At 43.6% G+C, this 22,869-nt stretch overlaps 1 protein-coding gene across 3 annotated transcripts in view; it reads left to right on the top strand.

Annotated features, from left to right (window-relative positions):
- The window catches only part of SLC35F2 (solute carrier family 35 member F2), a 336,025-nt gene extending 321,315 nt beyond the window's left edge, over positions 1 to 14,710 (top strand). For all 3 annotated transcript variants that reach the window (XM_069202328.1, XM_069202329.1, XM_069202330.1), the window contains exon 8: positions 14,136 to 14,710. In XM_069202328.1, the coding sequence (XP_069058429.1) occupies positions 14,136 to 14,345 (210 nt within the window). In that variant the 3' untranslated portion in view covers positions 14,346 to 14,710. The remainder of the gene's footprint in view (positions 1 to 14,135) is intronic.
- Positions 14,711 to 22,869: the final 8,159 nt, after the last annotated feature.

Below are 22,869 nucleotides of genomic sequence, written 5' to 3' on the forward strand. Positions count from 1 at the left end.
AAGAAAAACAACTTGTAACACTCCGACCCAACACCAGATGGCGAGCTATGCAGACCATGTGAATCTCAGCGACTGATGCCACGAACAGATGTACACTGGGTAAGTGACATTTTCATCTTTGAACACGTGCATCCTTTCTTCTGCCACTGGTGACACCTTTCCATCAGGGTTAGTACATTACACTTCCCATATTGTTCTCTCCCCCAAATTCATCCATCAAGACTGAGAGATTACCAAGGTTGGGTGTACCCTTAACTTCTGTACAGATGTGAATAAGGAGTACCACATTGGTGGTGAACTTGTTCATTAATTTCACTGGTGCAAAGAAGGGAAGATCGCTGCAAAAGCAAACTTTATCCTGATGGACTCTACTCTGCATCAAGCTGTGTAATGCTTTGGCCAAAAAGACGCTTCCTGGGAACCATAGGGCGCATTGCACCAGTACAAATGCTTCCCTGATAGGTCTAGGTAGAAATGCACTTCTTTGGACATCAGTGAAGGTGTAATGTCTCCTGCTCTCCATACTTTCACCATGGACTATGGTACTGAGTCTCCAGCCCACCGGAAGGGCCATTTGTTGAGTCCTGCAGGACTTCTTGGTATCAGTCCACTTTTCAGACACAGGTTCTTAAGGGGCAGGCCTCTGCGTTAATACTGTTTCAGGAGGTTATGAATCTTCAGGTAAAAGTATCCATCAGAAGTATAAGGTACTTAGCTGAAGTAATGCACTTTGTGGTGGACACTCTGTCCGCACATTCCTCGCGCCTTGCCCACCATCTCATGCTGCCAGTATATGTATGAGAATGATAAAATTCCAAGTTGTTCTTTAAAATCTTAATTTAACTTTCTTAAACAAAGAAGAAAGAAAGAAAAATGATAGGCACCATAATCCAACATGCTTATGTACAAACATTCATACAATATTCTTATACATAGATTTACCTTTAGTGTCTGTATTGTCTTGATATATAGCTGTCAGCTCCCACAGTCAAACTCCACGACTGTGCCCAAATTGCAGCTCTTCTTAAACGATCACCGTCCTACTCCCTCCCACCCCCAAAAAAATGTATTGGGGTTGGATTATGACAACACACTTACACCTTTCCAACGAGGGGATCTGTATAACACTGGCCCAGCATACCTCAACAATTGCATCTGCTTTCACAAACCTCGGGACACCGCTGCTTGTCCTGAACTCCTATTTGGACACATCCCTCACATATGGAAAACCAGTTCCGAGGGCAGGCCACCTTCTGCATCTCTCCTACAGTGTGGTGCGACTTGTCCACTACAAGAGCCTCCTGTTTACTTCTTGAATTCCAGAATAAACTGGAGAACTTGCTCTTTGAGTATTCCTACTAGGCCCTAGGTTTGGCTATGCTCACACCTGCTCAGGGCCACGATTCCCTTTTGGGTGATGGCACGCTTTACAAATCTGCATAACATAATTTCCAACCACCTCAATTTCTCCAGCCACAATATTTAACCTCTTTCATTCAAGGAGGCCTTGTGTCAGGGCTGTCAGTCAGGCTTTGTATCAGCGCTACCCACTCTATTGAAACCTCTTCTAATGTATCATAACTCCTGACATTTTCTATAGTCCCTCCTCTGCCATCCCGCATTCTTGCATGCCTTTCATCTATGGATTTGTAGATGGGTCCTTTAGGCCTGTCTAGTGTATAACTGTGTAACAGTTAGCAGTTATTCCTCTAAGCATTGCAAGTTTACATTTAATTGAGAGATGTTATTTAATAGTGAAGGATTTCTCTACAAGTTAGCATCTAACAGTGCCAATCAAGTATTGTCATTTGAAAAGTAAAAGTAGCTAAGCTTTACTGGTGTAAAGCATGTAAGGACATCATTTTACCAGTGGTCTGGTACACCGCTTAAATAAAATAATTAAAGATAATTTACAGTTAACATTTAATCAATGATTTGTGTTACAAGAAAACTGAGGAATTGTGTGACTTGTGCCTAGTACCTTTCACATGAGTAATGGGGTTTTGTAATTCATCTGGTTGTGACGGAGCATTGCCATAATGAAACTGACCTGGCATTGGATGAAGCTGGGACATGTTAAATAAGACAAGTTGAGAGGAATGGACTTTAAGGGCCAATTATGAGTCTGGTAGAGCAGTATTGCCATGTGGGATATCGCGCCACACAATTAAAATTGGCCTGGTGTTTTGGCGATCAGATTTCCTCAGAGTTCTGAAGAATGGGCCTTATTTTACCAGCTGGAAAATCTGGCAGGTAAACTCACAGGAGGTTAGGTCTGTGTGGTAGCCCAACTCTTGTCCCAACCGGGACTCCTCCTACAGCACAGGAGGGGGTGAATGCCTTCCTTCCAGCTTCCCCCAGCTCTGAAGTGGTGCCCTGCTCCCACTTCTCATCTGCTCAGAACAGTTGGTATATGGGAGAGTAAATCCAGGAGAAACTGGGAATTTTGCACATAATTTTACCTGGAAAACCAGGGTCTATGTGGTTATTCGTTTTTCAGCGTGGGTTAACTTGTAATACAGGGAGTGCAGAATTATTAGGCAAATGAGTATTTTGACCACATCATCCTCTTTATGCATGTTGTCTTACTCCAAGCTGTATAGGCTCGAAAGCCTACTACCAATTAAGCATATTAGGTGATGTGTATCTCTGTAATGAGAAGGGGTGTGGTCTAATGACATCAACACCCTATATCAGGTGTGCATAATTATTAGGCAACTTCCTTTCCTTTGGCAAAATGGGTCAAAAGAAGGACTTGACAGGCTCAGAAAAGTCAAAAATAGTGAGATATCTTGCAGAGGGATGCAGCACTCTTAAAATTGCAAAGCTTCTGAAGCGTGATCATCGAACAATCAAGCGTTTCATTCAAAAGAGTCAACAGGGTCGCAAGAAGCGTGTGGAAAAACCAAGGCGCAAAATAACTGCCCATGAACTGAGAAAAGTCAAGCGTGCAGCTGCCACGATGCCACTTGCCACCAGTTTGGCCATATTTCAGAGCTGCAACATCACTGGAGTGCCCAAAAGCACAAGGTGTGCAATACTCAGAGACATGGCCAAGGTAAGAAAGGCTGAAAGACGACCACCACTGAACAAGACACACAAGCTGAAACGTCAAGACTGGGCCAAGAAATATCTCAAGACTGATTTTTCTAAGGTTTTATGGACTGATGAAATGAGAGTGAGTCTTGATGGGCCAGATGGATGGGCCCGTGGCTGGATTGGTAAAGGGCAGAGAGCTCCAGTCCGACTCAGACGCCAGCAAGGTGGAGGTGGAGTACTGGTTTGGGCTGGTATCATCAAAGATGAGCTTGTGGGGCCTTTTCGGGTTGAGGATGGAGTCAAGCTCAACTCCCAGTCCTACTGCCAGTTCCTGGAAGACACCTTCTTCAAGCAGTGGTACAGGAAGAAGTCTGCATCCTTCAAGAAAAACATGATTTTCATGCAGGACAATGCTCCATCACACGCGTCCAAGTACTCCACAGCGTGGCTGGCACGAAAGGGTATAAAAGAAGGAAATCTAATGACATGGCCTCCTTGTTCACCTGATCTGAACCCCATTGAGAACCTGTGGTCCATCATCAAATGTGAGATTTACAAGGAGGGAAAACAGTACACCTCTCTGAACAGTGTCTGGGAGGCTGTGGTTGCTGCTGCACGCAATGTTAATGGTGAACAGATCAAAACACTGACAGAATCCATGGATGGCAGGCTTTTGAGTGTCCTTGCAAAGAAAGGTGGCTATATTGGTCACTGATTTGTTTTTGTTTTGTTTTTGAATGTCAGAAATGTATATTTGTGAATGTTGAGATGTTATATTGGTTTCACTGGTAATAATTAATAATTGAAATGGGTATATATTTTTTTTTGTTAAGTTGCCTAATAATTATGCACAGTAATAGTCACCTGCACACACAGATATCCCCCTAACATAGCTAAAACTAAAAACAAACTAAAAACTACTTCCAAAAATATTCAGCTTTGATATTAATGAGTTTTTTGGGTTCATTGAGAACATGGTTGTTGTTCAATAATAAAATTAATCCTCAAAAATACAACTTGCGTAATAATTCTGCACTCCCTGTAGTTGGATTTAGGTGTAGGGGACCTGGGAAAGGGTTTGAAGTATGGAGTGCTTGAATTAATCTCCGCCACTTGTGTTTACTTGGGCTTCATCCAATCCATCATTCTCATCCACTGTGCCCCTCTAGACTGAGCCCAGCCATATGCAAATCTGTCTTGGTCATGCTTCGAAAGGAGCAGCCCATCGTGACCTGCCAGGCGGGTCCCCTCCACCTGGGATAAGACACCACCGACTGATTTCGACCTCCACGGGTCTCTTCAGCGAGGTGTATCGAGTCCCGTGGCACAGCGAGCACAGGTCCCACATGTGAAACCCGTCGCTCTCATGGTGCTAATGCAACAAGAGGGTCAAAGTACAGTCTTGGTACGAGAGCTGGAGCCGGGGAGAGCGAGGTCAGGATTGACTACGAGGGGGCAAACAAAGTTTTCTAAACCTCAAGTGATGGATGTCGTGCGGGCGAGGGTATTACAGCTGGAAGATGGAAGGGAATGGAGTAAAAGCAAGTTGTCATTGGTGCTGTGAGATGTCTGAATAGTTGTGTTAATGAAGAGGAGGATGAGCAGGTGAAAGAGACTGAAGATGCGAGGAGGTCCTCGCAGACAAATATACACTTGCTTAGGTATGTGACAGGTTTATGTAACATAATGTTGAGTCTTGCTGGGTTTCCTGATCTGTCTTCGTTCGTTGTACTTTGTTGATTTGTGTTTGTGGGTTGGAAGGGAGTTGGATTTGTCCAGTGTTGGAATTCAGCAGTGGATTCTGGAAACGATTCTGTGACTGGCAGCTGCTGCTTGCCTGGTGATCCCCAGAGACAATCCTTTTCTGAACATAAATATTTACACTGGCCCTCACCAGTCTGGTCCTTTCATTCAAAAGACCGTTTTTCCCCCGAGAGCTATTATTGGATGTTACAACATGGGCATCGAACTGCAGCTATGGCGCTATGGCCACTCTTCACAAAGATTTAGGCCATTTTGGCGGAGCATTTTCTTTGTGACTTTCAATGCTGCACCTGTCGGTGCACCTCAGGCCACTACTTCATCTCCACTTTATACATTTACATCTGCGTAGTATATGTGCATACATAACGCTGAGTCCGCCGAGGACATTATCATTACTGTGTATTGTATGGAAAATGAAGCGTGGGATTTTTTTTATGGCTAGCCTGTGTATCCGAAATAAAACAAGAGTGACTGCGAATAATAGTACATCAAAAAGTAAAAGCAATTCATTGTTTCAGACTTCCCTGGCTCGATTGAAAAGGAAAACAATTTCTGAACATGTTTTTTTTATTTCTACAAACATTTAAAATCTATTTGGAGAGGTAGCTTTGCGATGTGACAAAATGTCACTATTTACCAGAGGTTGTTTTTTTTAGTTTACAGTTTTGTTTTCCTTATAATCGGAGCTTTGAGAGTTCCTGAAAAACACTGAGAGTTGCAGTGACGAACGGAATGTATCCCTCTGTATTCTACTGCCGCTCACTGGTGACTGCCAGCAATTGATTTATTTAAAGGTTGTAGCTGTTTAGTGGTTGCAGCATGAAGGGCGACATTCTGTAATGCTGGGCCCTATTACTGTGTGTATCCGCATCAGGAAGTCACATGCAAAAGGAAGCAAATGAGTCAATCTAAGGTCACAACTACGCACAGTACAAATCATTCCTCCAGTGAAAGGGCTGCCAGAATCAACAAGTAGTCCTTTAGTTTTGGCACTCGGGTGCACGGAGAGAATGACGGTAGGAGCATCATGCATTCCTACTTCTGTTTCCGATACCTGAATTCCTTAATTGTAAGACACACTAAGCTGTTCCTCATTTCTCCATGGCAGCTGCAAGTGACTGTACATTTGCTAGAGTACAGCATGTAGACAGCTGCGACAGCAAGTAAGAAAGTTTCATTAGGTGCTGGAAGATTTTTTATTTTTTTGTTTTTAGAACATGCCGAGTTTTAATTTAAACATCACTTCATCACAGGGTGTTATTTGACTTAACTGAGCATATAAAATGATTCCATATTCTTGCAGTCACAGAAGTCCATTTGTATGAATTATATTGTTTTACCAGCTGAACTCTTTACAAAAAGAACATTGCACAACATTGCTACCCCTAACCATTGGAGTACGTGAGGACAGCTGAGAACTCATAAAATAACTCATAATAATCCCATGCATGGTATTCATAAAAGACACTGACAACTTATTTGTAAATAAAATATGTCATGTTAATTTATTACACAGGTTTGGTTGACTTATAGGCGATATGGGTGTCGGCGGTGAGTTCATTTGACACCCATTTGGAGAAGGTTAGAGCTGTCATGTTGGTGATACCAACACCAATGTGCTTAGATTCGTTACAGCTAATTCACTTAGTTGATTGTCACCCTATTTTTTCATTTTTAGTGCTCCTGACAAGTCAGAGCGAGACCCCTGCCAGTCTCAACAGTTGCTCAGTCCCTTAAGTGATTAGCACCATCACGTCACCCCAGGCCCTGCCATTATGGCTCCCAGTGACATGAGGAATTCCCTTTAGACTCCAAGATCCGCCATCTGGCGGCCCTTGTAGTAGACTGAAGCTTTAGGATCGTTCTGTAACTCAGCCTTGCATTGCTGAAAGAAACATTCACAGGAATTATTATTCTCTTTTTGCCTTTCATGCATCCATGTAGGGTAGGTGGGTGGGGAATGCACACCACAAAAAGGCCCATCCCTGTCTGCCGACCCCTTATAACGCCCTCTTCTGGAAGTGGTAGCATGGTGTATATTAGTAGGCAGTGCCACACTTGCAGTGATGTCTAGCAACTGAGCTTGTATGTTTACGTCTCCCATGGGAATTGTGCATTTTACTGACATTGTCTTGAGAGTACATGACAGCTGTGCAGAGTATGTGATATGAATGAATCTTCCCTGTTCCAACATATTCAACATTGGTATCGGAACCTGGGCTTTGAAGAACTATGGAAAGGCCCCTGTACCATCACTCACAGTTCAAAAGGTGTTGTTAAAGCGTATTCTGTGAATATGTCCGATGTATCCCACACAGATGCACTTCCCTGGGCATTTTTACAAATAGTTTCATTCTCCAAAAGCCTTTTCCTATGTACGAAGGATACGTAGACTCCATTCAACCGCCGGCTAAGTCTTTGTTCATGAAGCTGCGATTTGGACTACTGAAGATAAATATTTATACTGTAAAGTGGAAACCGGGCTCCGTTAACAGGGGCTCATGCTATCTGTGCACCAATTTTCACGGAAGAAAGCATTGAACATGTCTTATTTTCCTGTCCAGCGTACGCCAAATCTAGACATAAATGGGTTAGACCACTGTGCCTTAACCCAGGAATCCGCATTTTCCAAACCATGCTTAGACTTCTTTTAACAGAAACCTTGGCCCTTATAACTGAGCCGTTCTTTGCAGTGTGCCTAATTAGAAAAGATAGGTAAAGACTTTTAATATTTTTTAGCATATTTTAGGGTTAATTAATTGATACTTTTTATCTACTGTATTTTGTATTCATTTTTGCTATGAATGTATTATTTTATATTTAGAATGTATTCTTCTGATGATTCTTGTTTATGTTCACAGGTGGCTTTTAATCCCTGACATACTTATCCCTGATTGACCAGAACAAATATGATCGGTCACTGGGGGGGGAATACACCTTAGGACATTAGATCTATAGGTCTTACCTGAAGATTTTCAGGCACTTACGGGACACATAGTGGATCGATACTATCTTTTTTGTCGCTGGACTGTGTTTTTGTTACAAACAAAGACGACTCTATTCATGTATTGCCAGAACCAGTGATAAGAATCTTACAACATAAACATAATCTTTAAAAACAATTCATGATAGATAATTTGTGGGACTGACAGCAAAACATACAATCTGTGTTACAATGAAACCTCAACAGCCAAGAGAGTGGTAATAAAGTTTACAACTTGTTGGTGTCTCCGATTTGCCCAACACTGTTCACCAGAAACTTCATCACAGGGCAAAAGACAAAGTAGGCTCAGGTTCATCATTCCTGTAGAGCACAATAGCTACTTGCACACACTTTATCCTTGTTGCTTTAAATAACACATCATTATTGCTAAAGTTATCAGTTCTCATTGTACTGATATCAAAAGGATGACGTGGAGTCACTCATAAACGAACTCAAACTTTTAATCTACTGTGTCAGATGTTTCTTTGCGGTAGATATAAAACCCACAAAGATAAGCTACAGGCAAGTGAAGTTTTGGGAAAAGCTATTTAAAGCAGTCAATATTATTTGTACTTTCTTATTTTTATATTTATAAATCTTCTTCTGCAATTAACATGCATATGCTCTTTATTTGGGTAGTCTCGGGGGAAGGTGGCTGGCTGCACCAATCAAGAGCACCCTCACCCATTTCATCAACACCCCCATCACATTTACCACTTTCCCTGAAGACAGGAAGCACCCTGCGGTCAATGCCCTCCTCAAGAAACCGTTGGAAGACCCCAACCAACTGAGTTACTTCCCTCCCATCTCCCTGCTACCTTACCCAGACAAAGTGATAGAGAAAGCCATCAGCAAGCAACTCACAATCAACCTCAAACTACTCCACCTGCTAGACCACACTCAAGGAGATTTAAAAAAAAACATAGCACTAAAACCACCCTTATCGCATCCGCCAACAACATCCAGACCGAGGACGATAAGCAGGCCTCATCTTGCTTGGCCTTTCTGCAGCATTCTACACAGTCTCCCAGAGCATTCTCATCAGACGAATCCATGCACCCATGGACCCAGTCTCAAATGTATCTGCTCCTTCCTCACGGAAAGAACCCAAAAAGTGAGACTTCCACCATTCACATTAGAGTCCAGGAACTTGATCTGTGGAGTCCCCCAGGGATAGTCCCCTGCCCTACCCTTTTCACCATCTACATGACATCACTCACCAACACCACCTGATCCCACAGCATCAACATCATCTCCTACCCTGATGACACCCAGCTCACCCTCTCCCTGACGGGCAACATTAATAGTACCAGAGCCAACTTCACCAGCAGCATGACCATGGTAGCAGAATGGTTGAGAACCAAGGGCCAGATGTAGCAAAGGGTTTTTCCCATTCTGTGTCAATGGGAAAATGTGTTCGTACATATGGCCCTAAGTGCTTGAAACCTATCTCTGACAAGACAGAAGTACAGGTCTTCGGAAACTGCCTACCCATGGGATGCCACCTGGTAACCAACAAAGCTAGGACTAACACCAGCCATCCACAAAACTGGGGGGCCACGCTGGACAACATGACAGCACAAGTCAATGCAGTAAGCACTGTCTGCTTCTACATCCGATGCATGCTCCGGAAGGTCTTAAAATGGCTGTCACAAAACACCAGATGAACCATCACCCAAGCACTCATCACTAGCAGACTCAGCTATGACAACACACTTCATGCCAGAATCTCCAAGCAACTCAAACAGACTTCATACCATCTCCCATGCCCCACCCTCATCTCATCTCCATCTTAAGCGCTCTACTGGGTCCCCATTCACAAACACAGCCAGTTCAGACTCAGACATGAATACCTTAGCGGCCACATACACTTCTGTCAGCTAGACACCTTTGCTCAGCCTAACGCTCACTGGCACACACCACCTGGATTTGTATAAGCACAGCAGGAGGGTGCATGTTCTCCTCCATCACACCCAAAACTTGAAACAAACTCCCACAGTACATCAGAGCATTCTCCTCGCTACTTGAGTTCTGAAATAAACTGAAGACCTAGCTGTTTGAATAACCTTGGAGGGCCCTCTCACATTACTCCTGCTGTAGCACCTTGATAACCTCATGGGTGATTAGCACGCTCTACAAATCAATATAACAGATTGCAGCCATTCTGTACATGTTTGGGGATAGAATCTGAATCCTCATTCATTTCCTTTGGGAGACGCTTTGCCAAGGAGACCACCCTTTGTGTAAGCTTCATTTATTTGCTCAGCTGATTTTTTTTTTTTTTACAAAAAACAGAATAAAAGTGAAATAACACACATTGCTATTAATAGGAAATTGTAATAATGTCTTTAGCAAATAATTATGCATAGGCAGGGTGAGTAATTTCAGTCAAAGTGTTTAAAAAAGAACAGAGTTCTCTGTAATCAGAATATGTGCAGCAATTAGTGATCATCAACCAGTCATTCTATACACGGTGTATTTGAATGTTGATGTGTTTTACTGTGTTAAGTAAAATATTTTATGTTCAATGTATTTTATTTACCATAAAACTGTAATTAAAATGCTAGCCCAAATGCTACTAAAATCGGACCTCTAGCAGTGAAGACCGTTTTGGGTGATGATGGGCTGCTTTCTTTAAACAGTCTTCTTGTAAATATATGGCTCAGCCATCTTTGAAGAGAGTTATTTATTCTTGTATTTTGCTGGTAAGGTACCTATTGACTCCAATGGGATGCTCTGCATAAAGCTAAACATTTGCAGGTTGTGAACTGTACCTCTAGTGTTATCTGTCGCATCATGAATGTTCAAAATCTACCTGCGGACGAGCTGTACTTGGGAAACAATACCACACATAAATCATCAGTGCTAATAAGTGACGAAATAATCAGTGATGACAAGTGAAGAAAACTTACTGCAAGGCAATTGACACAATCCTTAACTGTCCCATCACTGACAGGCCACAGCCAATTTAGTTCAACTTTGACCAAAATAGGTGATACTTCTTTTCCTCAGAAGAACTCATTTTAAGTGTGCAGATTTCTACTTGGGCAGCAGAAAAAATTGGGGCAATGTTATTTCGCTATATACAGCCTTTCTTCTATGGACTGTGCAGCTATTGGAACAAAGAACGCATGCATCTGAAATAGCCCAGACTAACAGGCTTTACCAGTGCTTTTTTTTTCATTACGGCTAGTTACACACCATGCACCTAACTGAGAAAGGAAGCTGGGATCTTGCCATAGAATAGACAGTTTGTTATGCTGCACGATTGGGTGTTTACTAATGGTGGGCGCATTATTGAATGATGTGCAGAGGTTCTTCCTCCAGACAGGGCACTGAGGAAGTAGAGAGAACTTACTCATACAGCAAGCAAAAGGGTGGAGTTCGTGGTGGTTTGGAGACCCATGGGGAGCAGAGTCCAGAATAGGGGTCCTCTAATGACTCCAACTTCAGAGACAATCTACTCCAGGAGTCTTAAAGAAACACAAACCCAGGACAAAACAAAACACCTACGAACTTGCATATTCCACACATAGAATCTTTTCTCTGGGGTTCGACATCGAATTGAGCCTGAGCTACAGGGTAAAGACCTGCACAAGAGAGCCATGCCATAAGTCCCAAACCACTTTAAAAAATGCTTCAACACTCTGTGCCACCCAGACTCTGACAAGCACCTTCAGCACTAAAGACTCCTCACCAGCCCAAGCCTCGATGCTGAGTTACTCAACCTTGGCACTGGGAATCTGGTCAGTCCATTCTGGACGACAGATCGACTGTGAAGATGCTCTGGAAGCAGCGAGCTCGGCTCCAACTGACCGTCATCCTACCTAAAAACCAAGAATGTTGTATTCCAAAGGAGGATTTATATTGATTCTGTCTCTGGCCACGTTCTTCCACAGCCCCATGCAAAAAAACACTGTCTTACCTTCAAAGAGGCAGTTTCGGAGGAACGCAGGGCTTTTCCATTCCAGAGATAAAGCCCAGGCAACTTGCATCATCACCGGCACATTCACCATTTCCAGCTCAGTATATCTATACAGCTTCAGACCAATACCCTGGAGAAGCTTGTTTTTCTGTCTGGAGGCGACCTAACTTAGCAGCTTAGGGTGGTTGTTCCTACTGGAGAAGGCCCAAGACTCATTTGCATTTGGCAAGCCTGTGTCTAAAGTGACATAGTGGGTGAAATATGATGGTCTGGATTGCTGCCCTGTGCAGATGCCAATAGCTTACACATATTCAAGCATTCCATCCATCACATTGTTGTTTTAAGCTCCAGATGTAACTGTTACCTGTGGGAGAAGATGGAAGAACTCATCAAGCACCTTCCAGAAGTATATAGAATGAGAGACAAAGAAATTGTGGCCTTCTCCACCGACATACTTGGCTTAGTATCTTGCTTCCTCTGGAGGTTTATCAGCAGCTTGTCCGCCTGTTCTTGGATGGGGGACAGCTCTTCCCACAAGTGGAATCCATGCTAGCAAAAATCAAGAAGGACAAACTGTGAAGGCCATATGAACACTTTAAAACCAACATCCTAGCCCCTTCAGCAAGATATCTCATTCCTCCAGGCATTTGGAAGAGATATTATGAGTCACCTTGAAACTGAAACCTCTTCTTTGAGGAAAAGCAACTTTCAATGTCCACTCCCAGCGCTAGATGGCAGGAGCGTAACATTTCCTACTAGGTGGGTAACAAGGTCTTGTTGAGAATAGTGTTTTGTAAGCTTGTGCGCATGAAGATTGGCTGTCAGACTTCATGGACAATCAAGAAGAATGCATGATTACTTAGCAGTTGAATGGACAGTTGAGGAAGCAACATAATAAGATTGTAGATGTAGAGCTGATGCTTTGTTAGGAGGTGTGTGACAGGACCACAGCCACCGTACATACCAGAAGAGACCTAGGAATGCTTCCAAAGCACCATCTGTGAAGTTAAAACTGTGAGGCCACAATAGATTGGTGTCTTGGAGGGTGATCAAGAGGTCGAAGCCAAATATAAACCCTAGAGGCAAGTTCTATGAAGGTCCTTTGGAGGGATAAAATGGAATGCTTGGTTTGTTGTGCTGTTACACTGCTGTTGCTAAGTGGTGTTTAAATAGACCCTCTATTGCATATCTTGTCATGTGATTTGACTGAGAATGTATAATGTTGATCTATGTCTTGGGCCATCCTAGTGCACCCATAATTGGCTTGTTTCTACTCAAACGTAGTATAAATGTTTATCTATTTTAGGTTAATTCACCGTTTATTATTTTGTGTAAAGTTTCAAATACACTATGATAGAGAGGGTATCTAGATTAGTAGTATATGTACTGCGTGAGTTATATTCGGGTACAAGTTTTCTCTAATTACCTTTTATAAAGACTAGAGAGTGGAAATGTGTAGATTGTTGTTCTAAGAGTTCATAGAAGCATTGTGATGCACTACGTTTCATCTATGTCCTACATCAGAAAGGCTCAGTGATGACAACAACGGAAGGCAAGCCTTCTCTCTTGATAATCCCGGTATCTGGAACATCATCCTTATTGACATCAAACAAGCACCAACTCTCCTACAATTCAGAAAAGAGCTGTTGAGACACATTTTCAAGGAGATCTACGCTTGACCCGATGGTCTACCCTTGAATTTCCCCCAATAGATACATTTTGAAGGGAGCAATGCCCCCCATTCATCTCACTTTTTCTCTCGAGCTAGCTCTGTGCTCTATAAATACGAACAGATACATGGAATGGGACTGTGACTTATCTTGTGTACACAGGAGCAACTCCACTAGCACTGCAGCACCATCCCAACATCACCCCAAGTCATCCCCCATTACTTTGAACCACTCACTAGAACTGCAACACCACTTCCTAGCATTGTGACACCAACGACCAGCACACAGACATCACTTCTTGCCATAACCTCTCTCAGTCCTCCCCAGCATGCGTGCATAAATCTTTCTTAAGGTTCAACACCAATGGTTATTTCGCTTCTCCACATCTATATGCAAAGGACATGGTTAAGCCCAGCACTCAACTAAAACTACCCCATTCACCTACAGCACTATGACAAGGTAAACAATCAGTAATTGTTTTGAGTCAGGGATAACCAGTTAAGGCTGTGATATGAGCTTTGTTGCAAACATTTTCAGGCAGAGGGTGATGTGCTGTATCATTGTTTACACATCATCATGTTGCTGATTGATGCCATGAGTTAACTTTTTAACCACTGGTTGTGTCATGACTACCAAAGGTCACTGATCTGAAAACGGTATGGTTTTAAAGTGTGCTTATGATTTTAGTATTTGATTTTGCAATGCTGATTCTGTGCGTAACACTCATGTGTTTGTGTCTTTTTCTTGTTTTCAGTTCTCTGGTCTGTATATCTTAGCTTTCGCCATCATCATGGTTGGATTTCTTCTGTACTGTTCCACACCAACATATAGTGCTGAGCCTTTACCGCAAGAGGATGACCCTGGAATTGATAACACTGGACTGAAGGTGGAAGAGGATGAGGCAGCAATTCCCTCTGCTATTGAGTTCACTTCTGTTGAAGACTCAGCACTGAACAATGAGTAGGGAAAGACACCGTCTCTTCTAGTAGCCAAAGAAGAAGACTCCATTCAGACTTGAATGCCGCATTTGTTTTTAGAACAGTTTTTAGACTATATTAGCCAGTAAAACATACCTTTTTAAATAGTGTTTTTTTAAGTAATGAGATCGTTGGCAAGGCAGAGCCTTGTATCAATGAAAAAACATTAGAATGCGCCCCAAGTGCAGAAGGTAAAGTGATGCACAGCTGGTTCTCATGGGCACTCCTGCCTTGAAAGTACTGTGCTGACTTGTCATACACAAATGCTTTTGATACACAGTACACTCACGCACACACCTGCCTAGTAGCTCTGTGCTAATTTGAAACATCTTCTACAGTTTTCTAACCTTGAGCACACATAACATATAGACATGGAAATACTTACCCTAAATACTGACTGTGGCCTTTGTAGACATGCAAATTCAGGAATGCACTGATTTTGTTGAGCTGAGTTATAATTGTGTTCAAGCTGTTAGAAAATAGCAGATGTTTCTCTCTTTTTTTTAGCTCTGGTTTTGACAGGCAGCTATATTGCTTAAGGTATACTTTAAGCAAACTTTGCGTGACCTCACGTCAGTAATTTGCGTAATTAAATCAGCTACTTTCAGGCAGTAGATGAAGATATTGTCATTCATCCCAGGGGAAATTTGTCTTTCACCTTATGCTATTGGTTGTTTTTGTGTATCCTTCTGCCTCCTATGGAGTGCTTGCTTTTCAGCGCATGAGGAACTATTTCACATTTCCCTGCCTCCCCCCTCTGTGGGCTCCCTGTTGCTACTTCCTATCATGTCACCTTACCTCCAGAACGTCCACCCCTTGTGTTACATCCTCCCACTTCTCCCTGTTTGTCCTGTGGGTCTGGTCCTTGTTTCTACCTCCCATCTCTCCTCCTTTTCCCTGTATGTTATAGCTTTGTTCCTCCCACCGGCACCCTACCCATATGTTGCGCCTTCCCACCACTCTGTCGTTTTCCTGGTATATTCATCAAAACTCTTGGTGGCGTCTTATCAGTGCCACTGATGCTGGACTTAACTTTTAATATAACTGCATGACTTTGTTCCTCCCGGCCGTCCTTCCCTTTTGTTGCTCCCTCACACCCACCCTGTGCTAATAGGAGTTCCCAGCAGCTTCTCAAGAGTGATGCCAGTGCCATTTTTTCTTTATTTTGACTACATGTTTTTTTTCCACTCGCCCGCTGTCATTATTCATTCCTGCTTCTGTATCTGGGTCTGTGGTCCAGGGCCTGCTTTAGAGTTAAGACACTTCATGCAACAGACTTTTTTGGGGCAAACTGGGTAGTAGTGGTTGCAGTATCGCACCTCCTATTGGAACAAGCAGTTGTGGGTAAGTCCAATGAACATACATTTTTTAGATTTCGTGCTCAGTCGGTATCGGTTATCCTACTACCAGGGATGCAGACTGCAGTGGGCTAAAAAGGTCCACTGTGTTTATCAACTTTTGGGTAAGGATACCGTAGCACACAAAGTAGAAGTTTTACAAGTAAAGCGTCCATACATATGGTCCGAAGGCGGTAAGTCCACTCCAATATAGTAAGTATATTACAGCTTGAAACGTTCTGTAGTCTCCAATGTGAGTGTCATCACAACAGCCCTTTAGTCATTTTTCACTTTTTTTCTGTTGCCTCTGGTAGGTTCAAACTTTTTATTTCTTCCTCCAGCATATTGATCTGCTGTATAAGTATCTCTCTTTTCCTCTCAACGTATTTAATTAATATATTAACCATACCATACGATGGAAATAGCAAAAGATGTTCCCATTCATTGAGTAGATCAACATTCAGGTCCTCAAAAGAGGCTAACATAAGAACCCAGAGAACTCGGGGAACCTGTTTTAGGTCTGTATATTTTCTAAGCATTGTGGAATCCCACCACCTGGAGAGTTCCTGTTTTTTAAGGCGCTCAAGTCTTCAAAACGTTTGTTTGAGACCTTCATTACTATTGCTAGGGGTAGTCTTCTGTGTAATATCTGAACTTGCCGAAAACAGTTCTTGTAACCTTTTATCCCTGTCATCGTCAAATGATGCCATGCTCTTTGTGTAAAAAGAAGAAATATTGAACACCCACTACTAAAAGGAGTGCAAATCTGCCACAAAGATTGATTAGACGTACTGGGTAGTAGTGGTTGCCGTATCGAATCTCCTAGCGAAACATGCAACTGTGGGTAATTTCAATGAACATAAAAACTTTAGGGTTGGTGCTCAAACGGTATTGTGCATCCTACTACCAGGGATGCAGGCTCCAGTGGGCCAGAAAGGTCCACTGTGTACATCAGCTTTTGAGTAAGGATACCATAGCACACAAAGTAGAAGTCAAACAAGTAAAAAGTCCATACATAAGGTCCAAAGGCAGTAAGTCCATTATAGTAATTTTATTAGAGCTTGAAACGTTCTAGTTTCCAATGTGCCACACCAACAGCCCTTTCATAATTTTATAATTCTTTTCTGTTGCCTCTAGTAGGTACAAACGTTTGAGTTCTTACTCCAGTTTACTGATCTCTTGTATAAGTATTTCTCTTTTCCTCTCAGAGTGTTGAATTAATATATTCATCATGCCATACGGTGATAGTATATTCATCATACAATACAGGGAAGATAGCAAATGTTCTCATTTCATTGAGTCTGTCAAGATCCAGGTTCTCAGAAGAGGGACGTATAAAAACCCGGAGACCTTGGGGAACCTGTTTCAGGTCTATGCATGTTCTAAGTATAGTGGAATCCCACCACCTGGAGAGTTCCTGTTTTTTGAAGCATTCAAATATTAGAAACTTTTGTTTGAGACCTTCATTACTATAGCTGGGAGTAGTTTTGTGTCTAATATCTGATGTTGCTGAAAAAAGTTATTGAAACAGTTTGTTCGATGGCATCTGTCGCTGTAGATACGCATGTTCTGCAATAGCTCGCCATCTGGTGTTGGGCCGGAGTGTTACAAGTTGTTTTTCTTCGAAGAAGTCTTTCGAGTCACGGGACCGAGTGACTCCTCCTTTTGTCTCCATTGCGCATGGGCGTCGACTCCATCTTCGATTGTTTTTTTTCCGCCATCGGGTTCGGACGTGTTCCTGTCGCTCCGAGTTTCGGAACGGAAGATTAGCTAATTTCGGAAGATTTTCGTCGGTATTGTTGCGTTCGGGATCGGCGTACTTAGATTCCACACCGCATCGAAGATCGAAGAGCTCCGGTGCCCTTCGGGGTAGTTTTTCGATCCTCCGTCGGGGCCTGGTCGGCCCGACCGCGTGCTGAAGAACGCCGATGGAACGGACCCCGTTCCGTTTCTGCCCCAAATGCCACAATAAATACCCCTACACAGACCAACACTTGGTTTGCAACCTGTGCCTGTCACCTGAGCACAGCGAAGACACCTGCGAGGCCTGTCGTGCGTTCCGGTCCCGAAAAACACTCCGAGACCGTCGAGCCAGAAGACTGCAGATGGCGTCCGCACCGACAGCCCAACGGGAGTTCGAGGAACAGGAAGAGGAAGGTACCTTCTCGATCCAAGACTCAGACTCCGAAGGATTCGACGATACACAAACCGTGAGTAAGACGTCGAAATCCACTCAGAGGAACATTTACAAGGCCCAGGGGACGCCACTGCCACCAGGCCATGGCTCGACCCATAAATTCGGTGACCGACCGTCGGCACCGAAAAAGGCCCAAACAGTGCCGAGATCGTCCGACTCCGGTCGAGACACCGGCACGCAGCCTTCTCGGGACCGAGAAAGTGCTGGAGACAAGCCTCGACACCGAGATGCCGGTGTGGACACGGCTCGACGCCGAGACAGCGGCACCGAAACAGATCGACGCCGAGAGGTTTCGGCCCCGAAAAAGAAAAAAGTCACCTCGGAGCCGAAAAAACACGCAGACAGGGTTTCGATGCCGAAACAAACTGCAAGCGACCCAGCTTCAGGCTCTTATACAGAAGAGCACTCGCTAACCTCCCAAATGCAAAAGCATAGGTTTGAGGAAGAGCTACAAGCAACTGATGTGGACCATACGCAAAAGCGTATATTCATACAGCAGGGGACAGGAAAAATAAGCACCCTTCCCCCCATTAGGAGAAAGAAAAGGTTGGAGTTCCAGACGGAACAGACACCACAACCAAAAGTGGTGAAAAGAGTTACCCCACCACCCTCTCCTCCGCCCGTGATTAACGTCTCACCAGCACAAACTCCATCACACTCCCCAGCTCACACCACCATGAGCCAGGGTGACCAAGATCAGGACGCATGGGACCTATACGACGCCCCAGTGTCAGATAACAGTCCGGAGGCATACCCTACAAAGCCATCTCCACCAGAAGACAGCACCGCGTATTCTCAAGTGGTGGCTAGAGCAGCACAATTTCACAACGTAAGCCTCCACTCAGAACAGGTCGAGGATGATTTATTATTCAACACACTCTCCTCCACCCACAGCTCATACCAAAGCCTGCCTATGCTCCCTGGTATGCTCCGGCACGCAAAAGACATCTTTAAGGAGCCGGTCAAAAGTAGGGCAATCACACCAAGGGTGGAAAAAAAGTATAAGGCGCCTCCTACAGACCCGGCTTTCATCACTACACAGCTGCCACCAGACTCTGTCGTTGTAGGAGCAGCTAGGAAAAGGGCCAACTCTCACACATCTGGAGATGCACCACCCCCAGATAAAGAAAGCCGCAAGTTCGATGCAGCTGGTAAAAGAGTCGCAGCACAAGCTGCAAACCAGTGGCGCATCGCGAACTCCCAGGCACTACTTGCGCGCTATGACAGAGCCCACTGGGACGAGATGCAACATCTCATTGAACATCTGCCCAAGGACTTACAAAATAGGGCAAAACAAGTGGTTGAGGAGGGACAGACCATCTCCAACAACCAGATACGCTCCTCCATGGACGCTGCAGATACAGCTGCACGGACAATTAATACATCTGTAACTATCAGAAGGCATGCATGGCTCCGAACGTCTGGATTTAAACCAGAGATTCAACAAGCAGTTCTCAATATGCCTTTTAATGAAAAAGAACTGTTCGGTCCAGAAGTGGACACAGCGATTGAGAAACTCAAAAAAGATACGGACACTGCCAAAGCCATGGGCGCACTCTACTCCCCGCAGAGCAGAGGGAATTACAGCACATTCCGTAAAACGCCCTTTCGAGGGGGGTTTCGGGGTCAAAGCACACAAGCCAGCACCTCACAAGCCACACCGTCCAGTTACCAGGGACAGTATAGAGGAGGTTTTCGGGGACAATATAGAGGAGGGCAATTCCCTAGAAATAGAGGAAGATTTCAAAGCCCCAAAACCACTACTACTAAACAGTGACTCACATGTCACTCACCCCCTCCACACAACACCAGTGGGGGGAAGAATAGGTCATTATTACAAAGCATGGGAGGAAATCACTACAGACACTTGGGTTCTAGCAATTATCCAACATGGTTATTGCATAGAATTTCTACAATTCCCTCCAAACATACCACCAAGAGCACAAAATTTAACAACGCACCATTCCAATCTCCTGGAGATAGAAGTGCAGGCACTATTGCAAAAGAATGCAATCGAATTAGTGCCAAACACACAAATAAACACAGGAGTTTACTCACTGTACTTTCTGATACCAAAGAAGGACAAAACACTGAGACCAATCCTAGACCTCAGAGTAGTGAACACTTTCATCAAATCAGACCACTTCCACATGGTCACACTACAAGAAGTATTGCCATTGCTAAAACTACACGACTACATGGCAACTTTAGACCTCAAGGATGCTTATTTCCATATACCAATACACCCATCGCACAGGAAATACCTAAGGTTTGTATTCAAAGGAATACATTACCAATTCAAGGTACTGCCTTTCGGATTAACAACCGCACCAAGAGTCTTTACCAAATGTCTAGCGGTAGTCGCTGCACACATAAGAAGGCAGCAAATACATGTGTTCCCATATTTGGACGACTGGCTAATCAAGGCCCATTCGTTCATACAGTGCTCAAATCACACAAATCAGATCATACAAACCCTCTTCAAACTCGGGTTCACCGTCAACTTTACAAAATCCAACATTCTGCCGCGCAAGGTACAACAATACCTAGGAGCCATAATAGACACATCAAAAGGAGTGGCCACTCCAAGTCCACAAAGAATTCTAAATTTCAACACCATCATACAACGCATGTATCCAACACAAAAGATACAAGCAAAGATGGTATTACAACTCCTAGGCATGATGTCTTCATGCATAGCCATTGTCCCAAACGCAAGACTGCACATGAGGCCCTTACAACAATGCCTAGCATCACAGTGGTCTCAAGCACAGGGTCACCTTCTAGATCTGGTGTTAATAGACCGCCAAACTTACCTCTCGCTTCTGTGGTGGAACAACATAAATTTAAACAAGGGGCGGCCTTTCCAAGACCCAGTGCCACAATACGTAATAACAACAGATGCTTCCATGACAGGGTGGGGAGCACACCTCGATCAACACAGCATACAAGGACAATGGAACGTACATCAAACAAGACTGCATATCAATCACCTAGAACTTCTAGCAGTTTTTCAAGCACTAAAAGCTTTCCAACCAATAATAGTTCACAAATACATTCTCGTCAAAACAGACAACATGACAACAATGTATTATCTAAACAAGCAGGGGGGGACGCACTCCACGCAGTTAAGCCTGCTAGCACAAAAGATTTGGCATTGGGCAATTCACAACCAAATTCGCCTAATAGCACAGTTTATACCAGGGATCCAAAATCAACTCGCAGACAATCTCTCTCGAGATCACCAACAGGTCCACGAATGGGAAATTCACCCCCAAATTCTGAACACTTATTTCAAACTCTGGGGAACACCTCAGATAGACTTGTTTGCGACAAGGGAGAACGCAAAATGCCAAAACTTCGCATCCAGATACCCACACAAACAATCCCAAGGCAATGCCCTATGGATGAACTGGTCAGGGATATTTGCTTACGCTTTTCCTCCTCTCCCTCTCCTTCCTTACCTGGTAAACAAACTCAGTCAAAGCAAACTCAAACTCATATTAATAGCACCAACTTGGGCAAGGCAACCCTGGTACACAACGCTGCTAGACCTATCAGTGGTACCCTGCATCAAATTGCCCAACAGGCCAGATCTGTTGACACAGCACAACCAAAAGATCAGACACCCAGATCCAGCATCGCTGAATCTAGCAATCTGGCTCCTGAAATCCTAGAATTCGGGCACTTACAACTTACCCAAGAATGTATGGAAGTCATAAAACAAGCCAGAAGGCCATCCACCAGGCACTGCTATGCAAGTAAATGGAAGAGGTTTGTTTGCTACTGCCATATTAATCAAATACAACCATTACACACAACTCCAGAACATGTAGTGGGTTACTTGCTTCACTTACAAAAATCTAACCTAGCTTTCTCTTCCATTAAAATACACCTTGCAGCAATATCTGCATACCTGCAGACTACCTATTCAACTTCCCTATATCAGATACCAGTCATTAAAGCATTCATGGAGGGCCTTAGGAGAATTATACCACCAAGAACACTACCTGTTCCTTCATGGAACCTAAATGTTGTCCTAACTAGACTTATGGGTCCACCTTTTGAACCCATGCACTCCTGCGACATACAGTTCCTAACCTGGAAGGTGGCATTTCTCATCGCCATTACTTCCCTAAGAAGAGTAAGCGAGATTCAGGCGTTTACAATACAGGAACCTTTTATACAACTACACAAAAATAAAGTCGTCCTAAGGACCAATCCTAAATTTTTGCCAAAGGTTATTTCACCTTTCCATCTAAATCAAACAGTGGAACTTCCAGTGTTCTTTCCACAGCCAGATACCGTAGCTGAAAGGGCACTACATACATTAGATGTCAAAAGAGCATTGATGTATTACATTGACAGAACAAAAAACATCAGAAAGACTAAACAACTCTTTATTGCATTTCAAAAACCTCATGCAGGAAACCCAATTTCAAAACAAGGTATAGCCAGATGGATAGTTAAATGCATCCAAATCTGCTACCTTAAAGCTAAACGACAGCTGCCCATTACACCAAGGGCACACTCAAACAGAAAGAAAGGTGCTACCATGGCCTTTCTAGGAAACATCCCAATGCAAGAAATATGTAAGGCAGCCACATGGTCTACGCCTCACACATTCACCAAGCACTACTGTGTAGACGTGTTATCCGCACAACAAGCCACAGTAGGTCAAGCCGTATTAAGAACATTATTTCAGACTACTTCCACTCCTACAGGCTGATCCACCGCTTTTGGGGAAATAACTGCTTACTAGTCTATGCAGAACATGCGTATCTACAGCGACAGATGCCATCGAACTGAAAATGTCACTTACCCAGTGTACATCTGTTCGTGGCATCAGTCGCAGTAGATTCGCATGTGCCCACCCGCCTCCCCGGGAGCCTGTAGCAGTTTGGAAGTTACCTTCAATTATTTATATATGTATCATCTCAACCTTAAATACGTGCATACTTAGTCACTCCATTGCAT

The sequence above is a fragment of the Pleurodeles waltl genome, chromosome 8 (genome assembly GCF_031143425.1).
Source record: "Pleurodeles waltl isolate 20211129_DDA chromosome 8, aPleWal1.hap1.20221129, whole genome shotgun sequence".
Lineage (NCBI taxonomy): Eukaryota > Metazoa > Chordata > Amphibia > Caudata > Salamandridae > Pleurodeles > Pleurodeles waltl.